General features: G+C 39.4%; 1 protein-coding gene across 9 annotated transcripts in view; it reads left to right on the top strand.

Moving 5' to 3' along the window:
• Positions 1 to 21,760, top strand: part of LOC120560838 (dematin-like) — a 33,299-nt gene extending 11,539 nt beyond the window's left edge. For 2 of the 9 annotated variants that reach the window (XM_039803713.1, XM_039803714.1), the window contains exons 2-17: positions 4,370 to 4,417; positions 7,485 to 7,550; positions 8,878 to 8,912; positions 11,653 to 11,736; positions 11,909 to 12,037; positions 14,176 to 14,220; positions 14,792 to 14,984; positions 15,979 to 16,023; positions 16,387 to 16,542; positions 17,318 to 17,427; positions 17,510 to 17,615; positions 18,516 to 18,698; positions 18,868 to 18,875; positions 19,051 to 19,107; positions 20,302 to 20,382; positions 20,941 to 21,760. In XM_039803713.1, the coding sequence (XP_039659647.1) occupies positions 8,901 to 8,912; positions 11,653 to 11,736; positions 11,909 to 12,037; positions 14,176 to 14,220; positions 14,792 to 14,984; positions 15,979 to 16,023; positions 16,387 to 16,542; positions 17,318 to 17,427; positions 17,510 to 17,615; positions 18,516 to 18,698; positions 18,868 to 18,875; positions 19,051 to 19,107; positions 20,302 to 20,382; positions 20,941 to 21,054 (1,323 nt within the window). In that variant the 5' untranslated portion in view covers positions 4,370 to 4,417; positions 7,485 to 7,550; positions 8,878 to 8,900 and the 3' untranslated portion in view covers positions 21,055 to 21,760. The remainder of the gene's footprint in view (positions 1 to 4,369; positions 4,418 to 7,484; positions 7,551 to 8,877; positions 8,913 to 11,652; positions 11,737 to 11,908; positions 12,038 to 14,175; positions 14,221 to 14,791; positions 14,985 to 15,978; positions 16,024 to 16,386; positions 16,543 to 17,317; positions 17,428 to 17,509; positions 17,616 to 18,515; positions 18,699 to 18,867; positions 18,876 to 19,050; positions 19,108 to 20,301; positions 20,383 to 20,940) is intronic. The other 7 variants (XM_039803720.1, XR_005639521.1, XM_039803718.1 and 4 more) reach the window with 7 other exon arrangements.
• The last annotated feature ends 3,678 nt before the right edge of the window (positions 21,761 to 25,438 follow it).

Raw genomic sequence — 25,438 nt, 5'->3', positions numbered from 1 at the left:
TATTCGGCCCCCTTGAACTTTTCGACCTTTTGCCACATTTCAGGCCTCAAACATAAAGATATAAAACTGTAATTTTTTGTGAAGAATCAACAACAAGTGGGACACAATCATGAAGTGGAACGAAATTTATTGGATATTTCAAACCTTTTAAACAAATAAAAAACTGAAATATTGGGCGTGCAAAATTATTCAGCCCCCTTAAGTTAATACTTTGTAGCGCCACCTTTTGCTGTGATTACAGCTGTAAAGTGTCGCTGGGGTATGTCTCTATCAGTTTTGCACATCGACAGACTGACATTTTTGCCCATTCCTCCTTGCAAAACAGCTCGAGCTCAGTGAGGTTGGATGGAGAGCGTTTGTGAACAGCAGTTTTCAGTTCTTTCCACAGATTCTCGATTGGATTCAGGTCTGGACTTTGACTTGGTCATTCTAACACCTGGATATGTTTATTTGTGAACCATTCCATTGTAGATTTTGCTTTATGTTTTGGATCATTGTCTTGTTGGAAGACAAATCTCCGTCCCAGTCTCAGGTCTTTTGCAGACTCCATCAGGTTTTCTTCCAGAATGGTCCTGTATTTGGCTCCATCCATCTTCCCATCAATTTTAACCATCTTCCCTGTCCCTGCTGAAGAAAAGCAGGCCCAAACCATGATGCTGCCACCACCATGTTTGACAGTGGGGATGGTGTGTTCAGGGTGATGAGCTGTGTTGCTTTTACGCCAAACATAACGTTTTGCATTGTTGCCAAAAGTTTGATTTTGGTTTCATCTGACCACAGCACCTTCTTCCACATGTTTGGTGTGTCTCCCAGGTGGCTTTTGGCAAACTTTAAACGACACTTTTAATGGATATCTTTAAGAAATGGCTTTCTTCTTGCCACTCTTCCATAAAGGCCAGATTTGTGCAGTATACGACTGATTGTTGTCCTATGGACAGAGTCTCCCACCTCAGCTGTAGGTCTCTGCAGTTCATCCAGAGTGATCATGGGCCTCTTGGCTGCATCTCTGATCAGTCTTCTCATTGTATGAGCTGAAAGTTTAGAGGGACGGCCGGGTCTTCGTAGATTTGTGGTGGTCTGATACTCCTTCCATTTCAATATTATCGCTTGCACAGTGCTCCTTGGGATGTTTAAAGCTTGGGAAATCTTTTTGTATCCAAATCCGGCTTTAAACTTCTCCACAACAGTATCTCCGGACCTGCCTGGTGTGTTCCTTGTTCTTCATGATGCTCTCTGAGCTTTACACGGACCTCTGAGACTATCACAGAGCAGGTGCATTTATACGGAGACTTGATTACACACAGCTGGATTCTATTTATCATCATTAGTCATTTAGGTCAACATTGGATCATTCAGAGATCCTCACTGAACTTCTGGAGAGAGTTTTGGCTGCACTGAAAGTAAAGGGGCTGAATAATTTTGCACTTTTTTTTTCTTTCAGTTTTTTATTTGTTAAAAAAGTTTGAAATAGCCAATGAATTTCGTTCCACTTCATAATTGGGACCCACTTGTTGTTGATTCTTCACAAAAAATTACAGTTTTATATCTTTATGTTTGAGGCCTGAAATGTGGCAAAAGGTCGAAACGTTCAAGGGGGCCGAATACTTTCGCAAGGCACTGTATATATATATATATATATATATATATATATATATATTTTGCTGATTACATAAGGTTTTGAATGCAGGACTTTTACTTGTAGTGGATTTTTTTTACTGTAGCCTATTAGTAAAGAATTTCAATACTTTTTTCACCTGTCTGTTGTTATAAAGATTAATAAGTGTGGCGGAAATAGACATTATACTGAATTGTACAGGTAATTCTACTGTCAGTCACTTGGCCCTTATTTGTTCTTGCTGGTTATGGATATAATTTGAATTCTTGCTTTTATTTGAAAATTGACAGTATCAACATTTATCTGGAAATACAAAACAACCAACTGATATTTTGCTATTTCTGCTGGATGTTCAGGCACGACTGAGTATTGAACCTCCGTATTTTGTGGTATTTGTGTAACTTGTTGACTTAATCTTTGATCAGATATTATCTGATTTAAGTCATAGTTTTGGCAATTTTATCATTTTACTTTTTTACGTTTTCTTGGCTGTGGCATAAAAAATTGCAAACGATCCCGATAAACTGATAGGATATAAAAGATCTTTGCTGTTTTTCGTTATTTTTGTCTCCCTTTTGTTTCTTCCACAGAAAACGGTTTGCGTAATCAGTCAGGAGTGTGAACTCACACTTTACTAACACTCTCTTCCTACACACCACCAGCACATTCACTCTGAACTTAAATTGGAATTCTGGGAATTGCAAGAATAATCACTAACTGCTGGAGACAAGGTGGATTCACCAAAAAACTAAATCATGCCATCACATGTGTTGGGCAGGATGAACTTGAGTTTGATTTATACTCCCAGACGTTGCAGTCGGATGGGGTTTACCTGAGGCTGTGACCCTGCAGTGTGTGTGTGTGTGTGTGTGTGTGTGTGTTTGTGTGTGTGTGTGTGTGTGTGTGTGTGTGTGTGTGTGTGTGTGTGTGTTGTATTAGAAACAATGTGATGGGCACACACAATTGGTTTCGGGGTGGTCTGATAGTGGGAGGTCTATTTTAGTGCAGCATCTCTCTCCCACATTTCTGCCACCTGATTGGACACTGGGTGTGGTAACCTAGCAACCTTCAGATATCTTCCAGACTCACAGATCTGCTGAACGAGAGCCTGAACAAACTCTGTTCAACAGATATATATTTAAAGATATCTATCACATATGTGAGTGATAAATACATGAAGATGATGGAGGAGGTGGAGGCACAGAAGATTTTCTCAGAAAGCCTCAGAGATGAATATATATTATGATTACACTTATATAATGAGCACGTACCAAATGCAAAATATAAGTTTGTCCGGAGTCCTAATTTTAAACAAACTCCTGCCAGCCGATCCACAAAAACTATTCACTGTGGACAAGTTCAATGTCATTGTTGATCGAGGTTTAAAATATTCTGCAGCTAAGATGTTGATATTTTATTCAAACATAATGCAGTTTAGGTAGTCGGCTGAGTCGGCACATTCAGCTGCAGCCCAGTGTCCTAAAAATTACATTACCATTCAACTAAACTACATTCTCAATTACGTTTCAAGGGAAACATATTTTGTCCTGGATGCATTTGTAATCAAAAGAAGAAAAAAAAAGTTTTCCTTAAAACCTAATTTTAGTTGTAGCTGTAGTATGGGAACGTAATCTTTTAGAAGACAGGCTTGTGATAAATGCCAGTTTTTGGTCCATAAATGGCTGCCAGATGTGACTCATTTTGATGGGTAATTTGGACAGAGAATCACCTCTCACAACCAGACTATATTCATTGTGAGTCTGATGAGCAGACTGAAGTGCTTCATTCACTCAGCCTGACAAAGTGTTCATATTAGCTGTTCTCTTGTTAAAGCTGTGGTAGTGATTGCATAACTAACCATTTTACAACATACATGTTGTCTACAATTTTATTGAATGCCCCAGTTATCACCTCAAAATATATGCACTGTATAGCGCGTGCAAAAGTTCCCACAATGTGACACAAACTGTAGAGTGCATGGCCTTTTATAGATGTGTAATTTACAGTCATGGTTGCACAAAGTCAAACGTTTCCAAAATCTTCGTATTGAAATATTAGTCAGTGGCAGTTGTGCATGGACTCAATTACCCTATCGTTCATCCATATGATTTCCAAAAAAAAAATCTTTTGTTCAGAGTCATCAAAAACAAAACTATGTTATATGTAAAATATAATATGCCTAATGGTAAGACCCTAGAAAAGTACTACAGGCCCCATTAGACCTCCTCCCAGACCCTCAAATACTGAATAATACTAGTCGTCAGTTTCTTATGTAAGTACTGTAAGCTTCACTTGCTTACATCACTTTCTGTTAATGCACTGGTGTGCAGGTGATGAACGTCATCGTTCACCTGTTGGAAACAATGAATGATCTGACAGCAGCATTCAGTAAACAGGACGAGTGAATCTGGTCAGCGGACTCATTTAGTCAAACATTGATGTCAGAGTGAACATCTTTCAGTTTCCCATTTTCATTCATTTGACAGATTTCATTTTTCAGAACAAACTCCTGCCAGCATCGTCGCTTAGCAACAGCGTCGACTTCCCGGAAATAAAAACGTGAATCTAAAAATAGTCACAGAGCAAACAAGAGAAGGACGACTCAGCCTCCGTTAAGAAGTCCATTCAGATATCTGCTGATACTAACAGAGTTTTAATCCACTCTGCAGTTTTTTACACATTATTCTGAAGGATGAAGCTGTTTCCTGTCCTCTGTGTGTCAGTTATGTTACACAGTCTGATTTCTCTCTGCAGACTGGTGATCTGAAGAATCTGAGCTGCAGCAAAATCAACAGTAAGGATGTAAGTCAACCTTTCTGAGATTTAAAGCATGATTAGAATTTTGTCATACCGACCAAACTGTCTTTAGATGATTGATTCACACAAAAAGACATTGTTTGGTTTTCAAAGAGAGTTTAAGTTCAGTTTTGTGTTTATTTATTGTTTGAACCAGAGAGTTTCATATAATGTTTTGGAGCACTATAGAGAAAATGAGTCAAATCACCCACACATTTACAGTAGGAGGACATTTTTACCCTGGAAACTTATCTCTACCTCTATCATAAGAACCTTAACATAACCCTGACCAAAAACCAAGTCTTAACTCTCATACCTAATGGTTAATCTTTGTGGGCCCTACATTATAAATATTAACCCTTTAAAGTAATAACCTGGAAGATTTTTTCTTAAGTCTCTACTGTATGTATCGTCAAAATAGGTATGGTGATTGAGCCTATGGCCTATGGTCTGTGGTGACATTCCCAGGAAAAATCACAAGTGGCCCAGTTAGTGGCACCATTACTCAGCAGTGCCAGAGAGGGTAGGCGGAGCTAGCGCAACAGACTGGCTCTTTGACTTACTTGTGTGTGAAGCGGCGTGTTTTTTTCCACCGTTCTCTGCTAGTGTTGCAAGTAAATGGTTACTAGGGCCGAACGAAGAAAAGAACGATGTGCCGTCAAAGATAACGAAACGGGGATCTTCGAGACTTTAAATCCCAGGACTAAAAGTATGTTTTTGCACTAACATTCAAAGTTGTAATTAGATCCAAACATGGCTGTATTGCACATTTTATTTTTGAGGATAATCAGCCCTGTTTGAAAATGAAAAAATAATTAATAAAATCAGGTGAAAAGGTGATAATCACCTTTTTGAGCCCTTATGGATCAAGCTGAACACCTAGATTATGAATAGTTTATGCAAAACATGAAAAACAGATTTGTCTCTCTTTAATGAGATCAAATGTGTCTCTGACCTGCTTCTGAGCAGTGTCGTCCTCTCTGTCTCATCTGACTGAGGACCTGATACCTGATTCCTCCAGTTTATTGATCAGACTATTGGTCACCAGGAGCCATCGGATTGTAATTGATCTGTCTCGGGGGACAGACTGAATTTGTGAGGCTGCTGTTTTGTTTTTTTCAAGACATAAGAGCACTTTGGTTTCTCTCAGAGTGAGGGCTTTTTCTACAGCCGCCATTTTAACAATGTTTTTTTTTTTTTTTAGAAACTATTTTAATAAATCTCTTGTTGTTGATGATGTTTTCTTTCCACTCTGAAAGAAGACACGTGGCTGGCTTTAAGTACTGATACTTTTACTTCGCCACTACTCATTACTGTATGAACAATAATGTTCTGTTACTGTTTTGGGTGTGCATTTATGTTACGTGGGTTTTAGTTTTGTAAGGTTGATTTAGTGTTCATGATCGTCTACGTTTGTTGTTGCATTATGACCGAGACCCGGGTGGGGACTGATGTGGTCCGGGCAGTGAGTTAGAGTATGGTCACTCAAATCCATGCAGAGCACGTAGGAAATTACAGTCAATGCATTGTCATCCTTTCTCTTTTAATGGAACTAATGTATTAATACCTTGTTCTTAAAACGATACTGTTATAAAGGAAAAAACATATTTATAAGAATTACTTCTTTCTAAAGTTTTGATACATAGAGCTTAATGTTTCATATTTATTGAATTTCAACAAAAGTAACTTATGTTTACTAATGAATTTTAGTAATGACTACTAATGTTAACTTGATTTGTCTACTGCATCAAATTACCAGTCTGTGGTAATTAGTGGTGTGCGATACTGCAAAATTTGTAAATACAAATAAATACAGGGCCATTATCGCAGATACCGATGTGATACCGATGTGATACCGATACTTTTTAATAATTAAGGTGGATGCATCATCAAATTGCTAAATCTGAACTAATTTTCAGGACCTTTAAGTGGTTTTGTGATTTTTCCTTTGGATTATTAATAAATTAAAACCCAGGACAGAATTGCCATATGCTGGTATTAATTTGTTGAGTTAACACTGTATCTTACAACCGTTTTACAAATTATACAACTTGCCGTTGTTTCATTTTGGGCCTGAAAATATAGCCACACAGCACTCCTCTTCGTCTCTGCCATTCTCCTGCTCCATCTCTGTCCTGGTTGTGTGTGCGTGCTGCTGGCCGCTGCCGGCCGTGGCTGCTTGCTTGCTTGTTGCTCATTACACTGGTATAACGTTGGTATCGATATTATCGATATTTGGATCGATCCGCCCACCACTAGGGGTAATACAATTTTACCTGTTAAGTTAATACTTAAACGGTTTAAGGCAATGGGTTTCCACGCACATTTCTAAAGTCAACTAAAGTCAACTAATTCGGGATAACAGTGTGACACCAGACACCAGCAGAGATCAATACAGCAGGGTTAAAGACAGTGAGCAGTCTGACCAAAATCTGACAAATCTGCAGAAAATCAGAATCAACGTACACAGAAATATGAAAAAATTCTTCTTCTCATTCTTTACTTTACAGTTCATTTAGAAATCAAACTAATTGAGTATTTTTATTTTCTGATACTTATACCACACTTTAGAGGGAAATATTTATTTTAACTGCACTACGTGTATTAGTTACTTTACATATTCAGATTTGACCTAAACTAATCATAAAATAAGTTTATAAAATGCATTGCTGAAGATTAAACCAATGGTTTCTAGCATTAAAAGTATTTATAACTAGCTTTACCTTAATCAGCTACAACAGTAAAATGCTGCTAAACATTTTTAATCTAATAATGTTATATTAGATATAAAAAATGTATCAGTCACATGTACTTTTACTTTGATTCTTTGAGTGCATTTTGCTGATATGTATATACTTTTAGGCTTTTGAATGCAGGACTTTTACTCGTAGTAATGTATTTTATGCTGTTACTGTTTCTTCCACCACTGGTATTAATTATGGAGAAAATAGAGAAAGTGTTTGATTCCAATTAATTAATACCAGATAATTGCAATTAATTGATCGGGTACATCCCACAGGATTTATTTATATAAAATTAAATTTAAATAATATTATTCATGTGTACGTTTCAGGTATTGATCAGGCTGCAGAGCCCTGAAGACTAACATTTACAGACATGATCCTTTATTCTCCCTGAGGTTTGAACACACACACACACACACACACATACACACACACACACACACACAAATACAGTGTGTGTTCCTTCATTGACCGCATGTTACCCAGACTTCCACGTGCATGTGTTGGACAAAGCTGTGGACTCTGGAATAATCTCTTTGTGTCCGTCGCTCACATCAGACAATACAGAACTGGCAACCCAGCAGCTGCAGCTGAGCCATATATACTGAAAGTGGTGTTAACTGTCTGAGATTTACATGAATCACACAATAATCTGGTCAAACAAACACTCATCAGTCATTTCAATGCTTGTTTCTTTGTTTTCTCCTGATGAACATGTAAATCAGACAGCTAAAGCTAGGCTAACAGTTTCCCCCTGCTTCTAGTCTTTGTTTAAGTGAGGCTAAACAACATCCTGGATCTAACTCTCATGTTAGATGAAATGAATGCACTTATGCACTTAGTTCATTTTGGGCTTTTTCCCATTCAATTCAATAGAGCTCAACAGTGATCGGACACTTTTTGAACGGCTCTAGTTCCGGAAGTGATTTTCCCCATTCAAATGCTCCATTGACGTTCATAGATTTTAATCGTAGCAGCTGGCTATCGCCGTTCTTGGGTTTGCTATTGTGGTAAACATTTCCATGGTAACAGCGAGTTCCAGAAATCCGAGACGTCGCTGTTACGCTTAGGATTGTGGGTAGTGTAGTACTTCTCCATCGAGAATATAACATGTTCTTCTTAAAACAAGGTTGATATCATAAGGACTTCTAGCTTCTACAGGAGCCGAAACCTTCATGTTACAACCTTGTAGCTCGTGGTCAGTCTACCTCGGATGGTTTTGACATAATGGCTACTATACTATACCATATAAAATTAATGAATGGGATTTTTACTTCCGGAACCACACTGTTGAGCTTTATAGCAGTCAGTTTTCTAATAGGAGCACCTAGTGGCCGGAACAGGAACTGAAGCTGAACACAAATGTATTCAGAATAAATCTTAAATTAGATGATTCTTCTTATACTTATACAGCGGTATCTTCAGATCAGTCGTTCTAACTGTGAATGTCATTGACTGAACTTTGGTGTACGTAAGGCTCTGGTCGGGCAGCTGTCTGTCATAGAAAGCCTCTGCTGCAGATTTCTGTTTTCCAGCTGCCTCACAAACACAACACACACACACACACACACACACACACACACACACACACACACACACACACACACACATACACACACACACACACACACACAGACACACCTCTCCTACAAGGTTGTCATTTATATCCAGACTATTTACTGGCTGTACACTGTAATATAATACATATATTGTTTCTCTCAGGAACTGACCAATCAGCAGCCAGGATGATGCCCAAGGTAAAGACTGTTTTCACTCACCTATGATACAGTGCCTTGCGAAAGTATTCGGCCCCCTTGAACGTTTCGACCTTTTGCCACATTTCAGGCCTCAAACATAAAGATATAAAACTGTAATTTTTTGTGAAGAATCAACAACAAGTGGGTCCCAATTATGAAGTGGAACGAAATTCATTGGCTATTTCAAACTTTTTTAACAAATAAAAACTGAAAAATGGCGTGCAAAATTATTCAGCCCCTTTACTTTCAGTGCAGCAAACTCTCCAGAAGTTCAGTGAGGATCTCTGAATGATCCAATGTTGACCTAAATGACTAATGATGATAAATAGAATCCAGCTGTGTGTAATCAAGTCTCCGATATAAATGCACCTGCTCTGTGATAGTCCGTGTAAAGCGCAGAGAGCATCATGAAGAACAAGGAACACACCAGGCAGGTCCGAGATACTGTTGTGGGAGAAGTTTAAAGCCGATTTGGATACAAAAGATTTCCCAAGCTTTAAACATCCCAAGGAGCACTGGTACAAGCGATAATATTGAAATGGAAGGCGTATCAGACCACTACAAATCTACGAAGACCCGGCCGTCCCTCTAAACTTTCAGCTCATACAATGAGAAGACTGATCAGAGATGCAGCCAAGAGGCCCATGATCACTCTGGATGAACTGCAGAGATCTACAGCTGAGCTGGGAGACTCTGTCCATAGGACAACAATCCGTCGTATACTGCACAAATCTGGCCTTTATGGAAGAGTGGCAAGAAGAAAGCCATTTCTTAAAGATATCCATAAAAAGTGTTGTTTAAAGTTTGCCAAAAGCCACCTAGGAGACACACCAAACATGTGGAAGAAGGTGCTGTGGTCAGATGAAACCAAAATCGAACTTTTTGGCAACAATGCAAAACGTTATGTTTGGCGTAAAAGCAACACAGCTCATCACCCTGAACACACCATCCCCACTGTCAAACATGGTGGTGGCAGCATCATGGTTTGGGCCTGCTTTTCTTCAGCAGGGACAGGGAAGATGGTTAAAATTGATGGGAAGATGGATGGAGCCAAATACAGGACCATTCTGGAAGAAAACCTGATGGAGTCTGCAAAAGACCTGAGACTGGGACGGAGATTTGTCTTCCAACAAGACAATGATCCAAAACATAAAGCAAAATCTACAATGGAATGGTTCACAAATAAACATATTCAGGTGTTAGAATGGCCAAGTCAAAGTCCAGACCTGAATCCAATCGAGAATCTGTGGAAAGAACTGAAAACTGCTGTTCACAAACGCTCTCCATCCAACCTCACTGAGCTCGAGCTGTTTTGCAAGGGGGAATGGGCAAAAATGTCAGCTCTCGATGTGCAAAACTGATAGAGACATACCCCAGCGACTTACAGCTGTAATCGCAGCAAAAGGTGGCGCTACAAAGTATTAACTTAAGGGGGCTGAATAATTTTGCACGCCCAATATTTCAGTTTTATATTTGTTTAAAAGGTTTGAAATATCCAATAAATTTCGTTCCACTTCATGATTGTGTCCCACTTGTTGTTGATTCTTCACAAAAAATTACAGTTTTAAATCTTTATGTTTGAGGCCTGAAATGTGGCAAAAGGTCGAAAAGTTCAAGGGGGCCGAATACTTTCGCAAGGCACTGTATTTAGAAAAAACAGCCCGAACTGTTTAAAGTGTTGTTTCTTCTGGTTTCTGCTTCTGATGGTCCCCAATTTGTGAAGAAGAGACTTAATTTCTCTGGAATTTCTATTTTTAGCTCCTGAAAGCTGAACCTTAGAGCAGAAAATGAGATATTACAGTAATGGATTCAGGTCATAATTTTGACATTTTAGTGCAAGGTATTCTAATTGTACATATTGTGTTTTAAATATGCATAGAGACTGCGCTCTACTGGTTAAAACCCGGGTTTTGCAATAAAATTTTGCTATTGGCTGATCTGTTGCTGGGTGATGTTTATGGTGCACGCTTTCGTCACCAAACAACTAGTCTCGCCTTGCCAGACTTATTTCCACAGCGCTGTGTCAGCACTAGAGTATAGTCTGGTTACACGCTTACTGTATCTATTTGGGCATAGAGGGATAAAAAGCTCTGGTAGCTTTGTGTTTCTTTAAACCAATCACAACCGTCCTGGGCGGTGCTAATGGCAGAGGTAACGAGTGGGATAGGACACAGGCGCAGAATGTCAGGTTTTATTCCAGCAATGCACAACCGTCGAGACTACTTCGGAGAACACAGACCTCTGCCAAGGCATTCCCTATCTCACAATGTTAATGCAGTGTGAATTTACTCAGTCAGGAACTAATTTTTCTGACACTATATGAGTGCAGCACAAATGCCCTATCTCGCAGTGTTAACAAAAGTAAAAAACAATTATTTTTCACTTTCGTTAACATTGTCAGATAGGGCATTTGGCCTTGAAGGTCTGCGCTCTCTGAGTGCCCTTCTAGTTTTTGTAATAGTTTTTTTTTTTTCTACAGAGACCATTGCTGCCTCACATGCTTGCTAGCTGTGGACTGTTAGCGTTTTGTCAGAAGGTTTAAATAAATGAATTCAAGTTTAAAAAAAAAACAACTCTTGATCTCACTGAGCAGAAACCGAAATGGTCTTTATCGCTTCCTTCATTAGCTGAAGTCTTCTTCCATTTGGCATTTTGTGGTTGACCTCTGACCTCATTGTGTGTGTGTGTGTGTGTGTGTGTGTGTGTGTGTGTGTGTGTATTGTGTGTGTGTGTGTGTTAGCAGCAGCTGGCTCAGACGTCTCCAGGGAGTGTGTTGTCGCTGAGAGGGCCCAGTGTCCCAGGATCCCCTGCAGCCGCCATTGTGGTGAGACACACACACAGATCAAGTCATATTATCCTTCAGATTAATCTTGAGGCAGTAATCTGTAATCTGTGGCTCCTTCTCCCTCCCTCTCCTTCTCTCTCTCTCTCTCTCTCTCTCTCTCTCTCTCTCTCTCTCTCTCTCTCTCTCTCTCTCTCTCTCTCTCTCTCCTCAGGCCAGAGTGGAGGACGGGGTTATCGGCTATAAGGATTTGGCAGCGTTACCAAAAGACAAAGCCATCCTGGATATAGAGAGACCAGATCTGATGATCTACCACCAGCACTACAGCTACAGCCCACTGGAGGTGATTCAATATCATGTTTCTTCCAGTAGAAGTCTAGTAATATTCTATATTTCTCTTCATGTTCAGAATCAAACCAGCAGTGAGTGTATCTACTAACAAGAATTGTGTGTGTAACACAGCCTGATATATCTTCTTCCTCTGTGCCTAAAAAACACATCACTGTTCCTTCATCACCATGAACACACACTGTAGTTTATTTTGACTCAATCCCACATACACTTTCTTGCTGCCCCCAATTCTCACTACCCACCAAATGTGGATTCATTTTCTGCTAAAAAATTGTCCTCAACAAATGCACTTTGTTTGTTTGATATAGGTTTAATAAAGGTGTTTTAGGAAATTACTTATACAAGTAAACATTTGGGCTCTTTCAAACATGTAGCACACAAAAGGAGACTGTCTGTTTTAGATGCGGTCTCACTTACTGGAAATACTCTGTTTGGTTTAGAGGTGGCGCCTGGTTAGACTGGAGGCAGGAGGCCGGACATAATGTGAATTTCACTGCGGTCACATAGCCGGTTCGTAATATGGTCATAAACAACCAAGTCTGTTGCCGTTCCCTGAATTTGTCTGAGGATTTTAGCGTTGGCCCTTACCGACAGAAGTTTCCGAATCTCGTCGTCTCTTCAGTTAGACATTTACGTTGGCATCTTTTTTTCATCAAAACGCCCACTCGCTCGCAATGAATTCTCCGGACAATGAGCTGCTCTATTTACACATGGGCTCAATCAGACATTACATTATTGTACTTGGGAGCTGGCATGGTAAAGTCTGTTTAATGTCCGGTCCAACTGATTAGGACATTAGTGTTCTCACATACAGCTCCTCCGGGTAATGTCTAGATAAGTACAGGGGTTGCAGTGAAGTGTGAAAGGGGCTTTAGAAGCAGACACTGTGGCTGGTCTGACAGTCGGTTAGTTTATCGGTTGGTTAGTTCTGCATCTGGCTGCAACATGAGACATCAATCTGCTGCTTAGAGACCAGACAGCTCCTTACCACAGCTGAGACCCTGTGTGTGTGTGTGTGTGTGTGTGTGTGTGTGTGTGTGTGTGTGTGTGTGTGTGTGTGTGTGTGTGTGTGTGTGTGTGTGTGTGGGAGCGTGTGTCAGATTTTGTCTGGTTATGTGTCTATATACAGTCAGTGTATCAGCACACTATCCACACTTCAATAAAGTTATCTTCAATTAAACAAAACTGAAATAATTGTTTTTCGAGCCAAAGTAGAATGGTAAAAAGTTCTCCTGGTGTAGTCCTGAACGCAGTCCTACATTTTAACATCTACATTAAAGGGATAGTTTGGATCTTTTAAAGTGAGGTTGTATGAGGTATTACCCTTAGTCAGTGCATTACCTACAGTAGATGGCGGTCAGCACGCCCTCAGTTTGGAGAAGAAGGCAGAAGTACAGGACCGATACCGATAGTACTGAAGCCGTTATTGATGCTCTCTTCACAGTCACCAGACTCGTTTATCAAAAATAGTAATTTTACCTTGCAGAACACATGAGTTGCTGGTCTACTGCTGCCTGGTTTGGTTAGTTTGTCTGTGTTATTGACTGACTTTGGTTAATCCAAACTAACCCTTTAAAAACAAATTAACTAACTGTCACTTGAATTATATATCAAGAATTTAAGGACTTCTGAATCAGAAGGATTTAGAAAAACTCAGTGGGCTTGACTACTATAGAGCTACTACTATAAAGCCGTCTTTACAGGTCTCAGGTCAGTCCTCACTAAGACGAGGAGGGACCAGATCAGTCAAGTTCTCAGATCTTTACACCGGCTTCCTGTTTGTCAAATAATTGTCTTTAAAAGCACTGAATGGTTTATTTCTGATCTGCTGCTCCTCTATGAAGCGTCTAGATCTTTCAGACAGTCTGGTTCAGGTCTCAGACGGTCTGCTTCAGGTCTGCTTCTTGTCCCCAGAGTCCGAAACCAAACCTGGAGAAGCAGCATTCAGTTTTTATGCTCCGCATATCTTTAGTAACACACAGGTAAAGAAATACATGTCGGCTTGTTCACATCAGAGCTGTGTACAGCATGTAGATCTGGCTTTGTTTCTGTGGAGCTTCTTCCTCATTCTCTGAATCTATTTATATATTTGAGTGTTTTTAATCTATTTTTATGTTCTTTCCTCCTCAGAGGTCCTTGTCTCCTCGCTCCATCTCTCCTCCTCCCTCCCCGGAGGTAAGACCTCCCCCCTCCCTCTCTCTCTCTCTCTCTCTCTCTCTCTCTCCATATATCTTCATCCTCATCGTCATATAGTTTATCTTTAAGTTTTCACTCTTCCTGTTTACATCGTGATGGTTTATGTTTAGACCTGCAACAGCAACATAATCTCCAGTTAGCAACATTACAGCCATTATTGAGCAGGTCAAAGGTCACAGCACCTGACAATCAATAAGTGAATGGTCAGAGATGATCAAGAACTGATATTTAAACTGATCAATCACAGAGGAAGTTCTCTCCTTAACTTTACAGACTGAAGTACATTTACTCAAGTACTGTATGTAAGTGCAATGCATAGGTACTTGTACTTAAGTATTCCTTTTTCTGCTACATCTCAGAGGTAAATCTTGTACTTTTTACTGCACTACATTCATCTAACAGCTTTAGTCACTTTACTCGTGTACTAGTAAACATGATAACATAAAATACATTAGTAAAGATTAAACCAGTTCCCAACAAAAAGAAAAACTTTTAAGCAAGGCATCACCCCTCCCACCTGTCTGACTCCTGTGTTTCTCTGTGTTCCTAGAAGGAGTGCAGGGAGTGGCTGGGGAACCGCTCTCCTGGAGGTTCCTCCCCTTGTTCCACCATCCAGACCAGCAGGACACACAGCACACACACACCACCAACACCAAACACACCAAACACACCACACACACCAAACACACCAAACACACACTCTTCTGGTACCAAGAGCACCATGCAGCACTTCCACAGGCCTGGTAATGGCTTTTTATTTTCAGCTTCTTCTGCTACTCTTTATTACAACAGTGCATTAGGGCCATTGTAGGTAAAAGAAATAATAATCACGTGGAAAAGGGGTAATATTGTGAGAAAAAAAAAATCATATTTTCCAAGATTAAAGTCATAAATTTATGAGAAAAAAACCCCACCAGTTTACGAGAATGTTACTACACTATTCTCTGAGATTATAAAGTCATACATTTACAAGAACATTTTTTTTTGTCAAGAAACCACATTACTTCACTTAGCAAGGTTCAACCTCATCACCCCACAAAGGCTGCCAGTGAACAGGGAATGATGTAACCAGCGATATCCTTGCATCTGTCCATTGCGTTGTAGTTCCTGATGCAAAAAACAACAACCGTCACCTCATCCAAATCAGCATGTTGTTTTCTCCTGAAGAGGCCCAATTCACGGCAATGTCTCTTCAAAGTGAGATGCTTATGATAATATGGTGATACTGGGCTAAAATCACAAGTATTGTCATATTGCTAAATCTGATTGCCAAGTATAGTTTGATTCGGTCATCCACCACAGGCATAATACACATATGTGACGTGATGCGGTTGATCCAACCTTGCAAAGTGAGGCGGTGTGGTTCTACGATGGCCATCGTACTTTATCCCACAATTCTGTCTTCTATTCTTGTATTTACTGGGAGGATATTATTGGACAATTTCACCACATCTTGTTGCAGATATAAAAACATCGGTTTATATTTTGGCCGATAAGTAGCCTAACAGAAACAGAGTTTGTCCACCAGAGAGCGCTAACAGGTTTATATTTACACTGTAAAATGTAGTCACTATTCTTTAATAACCAAATTTAAGGGATCTTTATTATACATGTTTGTTGATGTTATGTGTCTATATTATAAAATGAATATTAACTGGAACCCTCAAATGTAGACATCAGTATTTTCCTCTTCCTCGTCTCTTTCCTCCATCTTACCTCATTCTTCTCTTCCTTCAGAAAATGGCTCCAACATCTATAAGAAGCCTCCCATCTACAAACAAGGTGTGTTACATTCACATTTAAAGTAATCTTGATATTTCAGTCCCTCACAACTCAGTCAGTAAACACTAATGACATATAAATGAACACATTGACATTAACACATGGACACAGGATCAGAATGTGGAAAATGTATCTTTCATTTCACTTTGTCTTTAACCATGAGCTTGCTAGCCAGAGATGGAAGAAACATGTCTCTGTATTCAGGTCCTTTATTGCAGTAAAAGTACTAATACCACTGTGTGTGTGTGTGTGTGTGTGTGTGTGTGTGTGTGTGTGTGTGTGTGTGTGTGTGTGTGTGTGTGTGTGTGTGTGTGTGTGTGTGTGTGTGTGTGTGTGTGTGTGTGTGTGTGTGTGTGTGTGCAGATATGTGTGTGTCCTCTCAGCTTCCTCAGGGGAAACACATTGAGGATCTGATCATTGAGTCTTCAAAGTTTCCAGCAGCTCATCCTCCAGACCCCAACCTGCCCTCCAAGATAGAGACCGAATACTGGCCCTGCCCCCCCTCCCTGGCTGTGATTGGTATGACCCAAGCCGAAGCGTGCGCGAGCACACACACACACACACACACACACACACACACACACACACACACACACACACACACACACACACACACACAGTGAAACACATCTTGTGCCTGCGATATAAAAAAATCAAAAAAATTGTTTCCACAACAATTTTTTTTTTAACCTTCCTTCTCTTTTTTTGTTTCCTTTCTCTTTTCCTTTTCCTTTTATTTATCTTTCCTTTTCTCTACTTTTTATTTCTCTTTCCTTCTAATTTCCTTTCCTCTGCTCTTACTTTCCTTTCATTTTCATTTACTTTCCTTTCCTCTCCCCTCTTTTCATTGCATTTTCATGTTTCCTTTCTTTTCCTCTCCTCCTACCTTCTTCTCTCTTTTCTCACTTGTTTCCTTTTCTTTTTGCTTTACTTTATTTCCTCTCCTCTCTTCTCCTGTTTTCTCTCCTTGTTTCCCCTCTTCTCTATTTTGGTTTTCTCTCCTCTCCTTGTGTCATCCTCTCCTTGTTTCCTTTCCTTGTCTCCTCTCCTCCTCTTCTTGTTTCCTCTCCTCCTATGCCCTTATTTCCTCTCCTCTCTATCCTTGTCTCTTCTCATCTATCCTTGTTTCCTCTCCTCCTCTGTCCTTGATCCTCTCCTCTCTATCCTTGTCTCCTCTCCTCCTCTAATCCTGTTTCCTCTCATCTGTCCTTGTTTCCTCTCCTCCCCTATCCTTGTTTCCTCTCATCTGTCCTTGTTTCCTCTCCTTTCTATCCTTGTCTCCTCCTCCCTCTAGAGAAGGAGTGGAGGAAGAAGGATCAGAGAGATGAAGATGTAGAGGAGGATGGAGAGCTGGATGATGAGCTGTGGGGACTGAGAGCGCTTCAGAAACAAGAACTGAACAAGGTGGAGGACCAGTCAGTGTACTGTACAGTATCTAACGCTCGAATAACTCATCATATTATAACGTCTCCCTCTCTCTCTTCAGATTCAGTCTAATCTGGGGAAAATCATCCTTAAGGAGGAGTTGGATAAATCTGCAGCTCCTCTGAGGAGGAAAACTCGCTCACTACCGGACCCACATCAGCACGCTGGTACATTACTGTCACTTATATTCACACACCAGACACAGCGCAGTATGAGCTCTACTGAAGCATTCATCCATGATCCAAAAAGAGTTTTATAGGAAGCTCTAGTTTTTTTTTTAGGATTGTTTTTATTGATTGGTTCATTGGTTTTATGTCACAGCGAAACCAGAAAGCTCACAGGGAAACTGGGTGACACCTAGTGGTCCGGATGAATACAAGCAACATAAAGTGACTGAATTTGACTGTACACTTACTGTAATTTAACAACTTCTTATATAGTCGTGGAGGAAGTACTCAGATCCTTTACTGCAGTACAAATAAAAAATACAACTCTTTAAAATGATTCTGTTACAAGTAAAAGTCCTGCATTCAGAATCTTTCTTCGGTTAAAGAACGTGTTACCATGAAAATGTGGATAAAGTATTAAAAGTATAAGAATGTCCCCTGACTGTTATACTATTTTACAGTATATTCTATCATTAGATTATTTTTACTCATGCATAAATGTAAAAGCAGGATTTTACTGTTGTAGTTGGTTAAGCTGGAATTCATTTTGAAGTATTAACTAATTTATTATACATAGATAGATAGATAGATTGACTTTATTAATACCAAATTGGGAAATTACTCTGTTATGGATTAATGTGATGATTATTTTCACCTTTAATCGATTGATTGATTGATTGATAGGTTTGTAAAAATTGTGAAAACAGTGAGAAATGGCGTCACAATTACCCAGAGGCCAAAGTGACTTCTTCACAATGTTTGTTTTGTCCAAACAACAGTTCAAACCTCAGCATTATTACCAATGCATTACAATTATTAACGAGGACCCCTGGATGTTTGATGTTCTCCGCTCTCTTTGATTCTCTTTGTAACTCATTTCATTTCCATCCTCATCTTCAGGGTCCAATGCCTCCAAGTCTGTGTATTTCCCAGCATCTTCTAAGAGCGGCCTGTCCAGGGTGAGTGCTGCTGAACAGAAACGTCCAATCACAGCAGAGTTTACAGAAGATGGTGAAGAACATGTTTCTGTTTGTTTGCAGCTGCAGTCAGCAGAATTCAGCTCGTCTGAGAAAACTCATGCAGGTACAAAGATACTATTTGGACACTTGTCTTACCCTCTTTATTTGCTATATCAGTATTGAATGTACATATGACATTTAGATTTTTTTTTTTTATTATCTGGCGTTCACGTCACCTGCTGGAGATTGTAAATAATATTTTCTATATTCCCTCTCTTTCTCTCTTCCTGTAGATATTCAGGTACAGTCTGATTCATTCATGTTTAAACATGTTCTAATCATTAATAAGTGTCTGTGTTACTGATGGTGATATGATAATATATAAGTGTGTGTGTGTGTGTGTGTGTGTGTGTGTGTGTGTGTGTGTGTGTGTGTGTGTGTGTGTGTGTGTGTGTGTGTGTGTGTGTGTGAGACAGAACGGAGATTCCAGGATGGACAGAGGAAACTCTCTCCCCAGCATGCTGGAACATAAGGTGACAGCTCTATGTAGTTTTTAAGATAAGATAGTTGCAACGCAAAGAGTGCACATATAAATATGAAATTTTGAATTTGACAATTTTGGCTGTCACCATCTGTTTTTTTTAAAACTGGAAGTGACTAATATTGGACGAGAGGGTGGAGCTTGGGAGGATGACGTGGCCAAGCCAGTGTCGTTTATGTTTGCAATGGAGCTGTGCTAAGCTAAATGCTAAAGAGGGTTTTACAAAAGAATCCGATTGTTTTTGGGTTGTATCCTATCATCTACTGGCTTGGTTACAGTTATTCAGAGATCTTGGAGAACAAAGTGACACAAATGTTCTAACACAGTGTTCTAAAGGTTTAATGAAACCACAAAGGGATATATATACATTTTGATTTGGATTGATTCCAGGTAGGTTAACACATAAATCTTCAGGAATAACAACAATTACAAATTTATGATACCAAACAGATGAGAGAGTCTTTGTTCAGAGTTTTTACACCACCGCAGGTGCTGGCGCAAGACATTTTAAGGCGACCAAAATGTTCCAATGAACTTTGATAAAGTGAAAACACAAAGTGAGAGGGTCAAGGTTTAAGCTGAAAACAAATGGACAACACCCCAAAACAAGTTAACAGCTATTTTAATGGACACAGTGCCGTGGATACCCATTGCTAAACCTCTGTCCTGATTGACAGGTGTAGTCACGCCCCTAAAGCATCCCCTGCTTTATCATCAATTTTCATTTACAAAATGAACATCATGCTGTATTGAAGAAGACTTGAAACTAGCGTTTGAGGCCGTAAACTCGTTAGGAAAATGTTTATTGAGGTAATAAATCAAGTGAGAAGTAGGCTCACATCCACATTGGCTTCACTTTTCAGACCCTCCGTCCATTAATTTAACAGTCTATCGGTTTGATGACTCCATGGCGCTGTCTGTGGTGCTGAAGTAGCAGGTGGATTTGTAATTGTGACTTTTTCTCCTGTCAGTTTCGTCTCGGATCTAAAATGTTCTCTATAAACTATATAACTAGGTAGCTTGGGAGGGGAGGGTGAACTGGCCCTTTAATTCTAGAGTGAACTGAAGTCACTAACATAAGAGATATAACATCAACTTCATCTTTATTACTTTATGTTACAATTTATTGTAGCTACATCTGTTGATTGATTGATTGAATTATTGATTGATTGATTGATCTTTGTAGATATGCCCTTATGAGATGCTGGTGGTGACCCATAGAGGGCGACACAAACTGCCCCCTGGTGTGGACAGAACCAGGCTGGAGGTAAAACAAAGAGTGTGTTCTCAGCTCGCAACCCCCCTTTGAAACTAGTTATAAAGAATTTTATCAGTTAGTTTAGTTCATTACCCTTTTAAAACACCAAAGTCGCATAATAACACAAACAAACGTACCGATCAAGGCAGCGGTAGACCAGCAATTCCTGTGTTCTACTGGTTTTGTCAAAGTAGCCGGGTGGCTTTGATGAGAAATGGATATGACTGCTTCAGTTCCCCGGGATTAGGGCATGCAGACCGCCATCTACTGTAGGTATACACTGACCTCATACAACCCCCCACAAAATATCCAAACCATCCCTTTAAACTACATTTAAAAACAAACCTGACCTCCTCACTAGAAGATAGACTTCAAGAGCTGTTTGATTAATTGATTGATTTATTGCTTTTCTTATGAGTTACAACCTATTATCCCACATTTCCCACAATTTAAAAAATCTTTTTAATGATCTCGATTGGATTAAATGATCAGCTCAGACATTAAGTGGATGTTATTCACTGCACAAAACTTCTTTTCTGTCCCACTCTATGTCTCTCGTCGCTGCAGAGACACCTCTCGCAGGAGGAGTTCTTCAGTGTTTTCGGGATGTCCATCGAGGAGTTTGACCGCCTCTCTCTCTGGAAGAGGAACAACCTGAAGAGGAAAGTCTGTCTCTTCTGACACTGCTGAGACCGCATCTCTCACATTCCCCCTTGCTCTTCCTGGATCACTTCAGGGTCCTGAAACCACACAGACTCATTATTATCAGCACCACCACCACCACCACCATCATCATCACAGTCTGGCGCTCAGTGAGACGTCAGGTTTGATTCACAGTGAAGGTTTGAATGAAAGCACAGAGTGGTTTTAGATTCCTGCTGCACACATGAACTCCGCCTGCAGAGCTGCAGAACTTCTGTTTAATACGCTTCAGTTTCTAGATGTCTGTGTAAATGTTTTAATAACAAAACTAAAGAGCGAGCACAAAGAATCAACCTGCAGGTCAAGATGTGGAGCACAGAGCAGGTTTAGGTAAAAAACTCCACCTGAGAGCAAAGCAAACTCCAGTGGGTTTAAACTGGGAGTGAGGAGCCTGGTCACACCAGCATTTTTAACAGCAGACATTTGAGCTACATTCATTTAATTTCGGAGAAATCGCTGCAATCAGTAGATTCTCCGCAAATTAAATCTGTGATCGTTAAAGTTCAAGCTTGGGCAACTTTAACAAGCAAATTTGCTTTGAAACTGTATGACAGTCCAGAGGATACGGAGCTCAATGCACCGTAGTCTAAATCCTTGACGTTCCACTTCCGGGATTGCTCTGTTCCCACCGGAAATTGCCTTGGGCTTCCTTTGTGTTGGCATTTTAAACTCCGGTTGATTTGAGGACTATGGTTAACTGCTCCTCAGATCTCTGCAGGGTAAATCCAGACAGCTAGCTAGACTATCTGTCCAATCTGAGTTTTCTGTTGCACGACTAAAACAACTTTGAACGTACATGTTCCACCAAAACAAGTTCCTTCCTGAGGCTATTTTGCAGAATACAGCTTTTCCTAGTGCTTAACGCAGCCCAAGACGATTGTGATCGGTTTAAATAAATGCCAATAAACCAGAGAACGTTTTTCATCCATCGCGGAATGCTGTGTGGACTCGCCAGACCTTCCACTGCAGCGCTGTGGAGGAAGGTCTGGCAAAACGCGACTAAATAACCGCAACTTAAAAACACATAATAAAAACACTGCAAATAATAAAAAAAAACATGCAAATTAAGAATAACTTTACACATAACTTCAAAGTGATGAAGATGTTTTTTCTTTTGCCTGTGGTTTCTTAAATTGCAGTTTGTTTTAATCTCTTTCAGCCCCGTATTACCGGAGAGTCCATCATATTAGCTGCTTCACTATCCAGTTTTATATAAAACTCTGCTCTGCTGGAATTTAAACTTCTCCCTAAAGACGATGCACTCACACAGGAGGTCGATTACCATTTTCTCTAGTTAGCAACTGAGCTACATAGCTGATTTGCTACTGATAGCTTTGCGAGCTATTTTGGCTGGTTAATGTTACCAGTTAGCTCACCAGCCAGCCCCTCACCAAGTCAAGGAGTGGGCGATATGAATAATTTAAAATATAATAATAAAATATACATTACAAAGAAATTATTAATGGATAACATATTCACAGAACAGAAATGTCTCGTGTTTTTGGCTAATCCAGGAAATTTTATATCAGACATAATTTCATCATGTTAATGTTTATAAAGTTATACAAAAATCTAATTAAATCAGTCCTGCAGTCCACTGGTTTACTATACTCAGAGACATAAAAGGGTACAGATACCTTGGTATAAATGGTATATACAGCAATAAACAGATTTATATCGTCATATTGTCCAACCAAGCTATACCAAGCTATACCACCTATTTCTCAAAGACACATTGATGTATTTTTATTTTCTGGTGTGACCCGGCACAATGTCAGGGTTTCTTCCAGTTGGACGTTTGTCCTGTTAGAGCCTGCTGGTAATCAATCCTCTGGTTTGTTACTCTGGTCAGCAGATAATCGGCTCTTCCTATCTGAAGCTGAGTTGTTCGGTTGTAGTGGTGGAATTCTGGGAAAGTTGATTCCCAACAGTTGATTCTACTGTTGATATCACTGGAGTCTTTCTGGATCAAAGAAGGTTCATATGTTAACCCCTCTAATTTAAGTATTAAAAGTTTTCCGTAGTCCAGATTAAACATCTGTAGACTGACATGAGGCTACAGACTGAAGCTGCAGGCTGATGTGTTGCTGCTGTTTGTTCTGACAGAGATCTTTATTTCCATCTGACTGCAGTAAATATTTTCTTATGAAGCTTCCAGCTGTAGTTGGGCTTTAAAACAAACATTCCTGCTGACTCTGAATCAGATTTTAAACAAAGATTTGACGCTGACCTGTCAGTTCCTACTGGCTTAGCCAGCTATGATGTCATAATGGCAGCATTTCTTTCCCAGCACCTACAAAGAAAAACAAGGAGACAGTTTGGTCACAGTAGTCTGATGTTGTTTCCCCTCTGCTTTACTTTTCAACTTCAGGACGTAATTCAAACGAATACATTCCGGAAGGAAAACCTTAAAAATACCACACGTGACATCTAAAGATAAGTTTGATGTGGAGTTTATTTTAGTGTTCAGTTATCAAAGCTCAGCCAGCTTCAATCTTTCTCAAGTGTCTCAAAACACTCAAATACATATTAAATCAAACTTTATATCAGGGTAGAGCAGATCAACCCTTCAGACTGTTTATCACCAGATCAAACTCAGCTCCCATTGGCTGCGATGAAACTGTCTCTTTCGCATTTTTTTCTTCGTAATAAAGCAAAAGCCACTGCCCTGTTTGATCTCAGTATATGCACACTAACAGAAATACAAAAACACACATTTTGCAATTAACAATAGAAACCTTAAAATCAGAGATTTAGAGCAGCATAACTCTGTCTCTATACAGCTCTGGTTTGTCCAATAAGCAGGTTGTAGACATTTAGTGTTGCTTAGTGACCAAATTATGTGCAGCTATTTTTTAATAATACATAGAGAAGTGGCATGTTTGTTAGTAAAATGAAATGTAAAACCATATGAAAAAGTGAATAATATCCATACATGAATGTTGAGAAAAGAAGAGAAGACGACAGGTGTGAGGACAGAAAAGTGACAAAAAGGACAAGTTTTACTGGACTTTTCTTGAGGTTTCTAAACCAGAGGACAGAGGCATGATGAAAAATACCTGGAGAACATTTGAACTGAAGTGAACTGAACATCTTCGTCATTGCCATACAGACACCTCAGTACATCTTTAGTTCACTTAGTTATATATCTATAAAGTAATATCCATCAGCATCATATCTGATCTCCATAAACATGGATTAGTTAACTTCTTTAGCACTTTTAACTTATTAAAAGTAACAAAGGCATTGGTTTTAAACTGAACCTTGATCTGAACGGACAATTTAAAGGTGCAGCATGTTTGAGTTTATCTTTTAATAAATCTAATTAAAACAGCTAGCTTGGTATAATGACTGTAAACAAATGAGATGATTGTTGGGCTCCATGCACCCACCATAAAGAGGATGTAAACATTTCAAAATCATTTTTTCAGTAGTTTTTTATTTCTCCTGTCATGATAAGTCTTTGACTTAGCTAGATCAGGTTCATGTGCATATCAAACAGAAAAATAAGTAAAATAATAATAAATATGCAAGAAAAAACCTTATTGTCTCTGTAAATTTGGTTCAGTATCACTCCGAGTAATTCTAACTTTTTGATAGGAAACTCACAATGAAAGGGATCGTTCAGAAAAGTATTCCCATTTGCAGTCACTGTTTTTACAGCAATTTATTTATTGTCATGTGAACAACAACCACAGAGAAGCAGCCATTGGCAATGAAAGTCTGAAAGCAGGCTCCCTCCAACAATGCTCATTAAATATGAATGAAAAGTAAAGTAAAACGTTAAGTAAAGGTATATATGGGTAAACGTGACAGTGCTTATAGGTTTATCTGTTATATTTAAATTTGTCTAATCCATGAAACAAATTATAAAATGTAAACAATATGTGTTGACGTATAAAGTATAAAGAGCATAAATATAATAACCCAAAAAAAACCAATATAATACAAGCTGGAACATTATTCCAAATGTTATTCCAAAGATTTCAGAGTCCGTCAGTCTGTTCTCAGGTGTTTACAGTCGTTGTGTTATTGTTTTTGTATTAATGTGATTTATTGAAGGTAAAATGAAACTCGCAGCACTTTTTAAATCTGATTTCAGCAGCCTATACCTGTGTGGTGTTTAAGGACAGCTCTGGAGAGTTGGTCAGAATGAATTTACACTCACTGCAAACGCCAAAATCACCGCCACCACATCCTGCGTAACAAACGTCTGCCTTGCCGCCACACGCTTCCTGTATCTGTGAAAAAAGAAGAAGAAAAAAAGACTAGTGGATGAAGATTTGTCAGTTGGAGTGAGCGAGCATTGGTCACTTTACATTGATGATTTCCTTTATTATTTCTTTCTTTGTGAGGAATGATT

The sequence above is a fragment of the Perca fluviatilis genome, chromosome 6, assembly GCF_010015445.1.
Source record: "Perca fluviatilis chromosome 6, GENO_Pfluv_1.0, whole genome shotgun sequence".
Lineage (NCBI taxonomy): Eukaryota > Metazoa > Chordata > Actinopteri > Perciformes > Percidae > Perca > Perca fluviatilis.
This window is presented reverse-complemented; position numbering and strand designations above follow the sequence as displayed.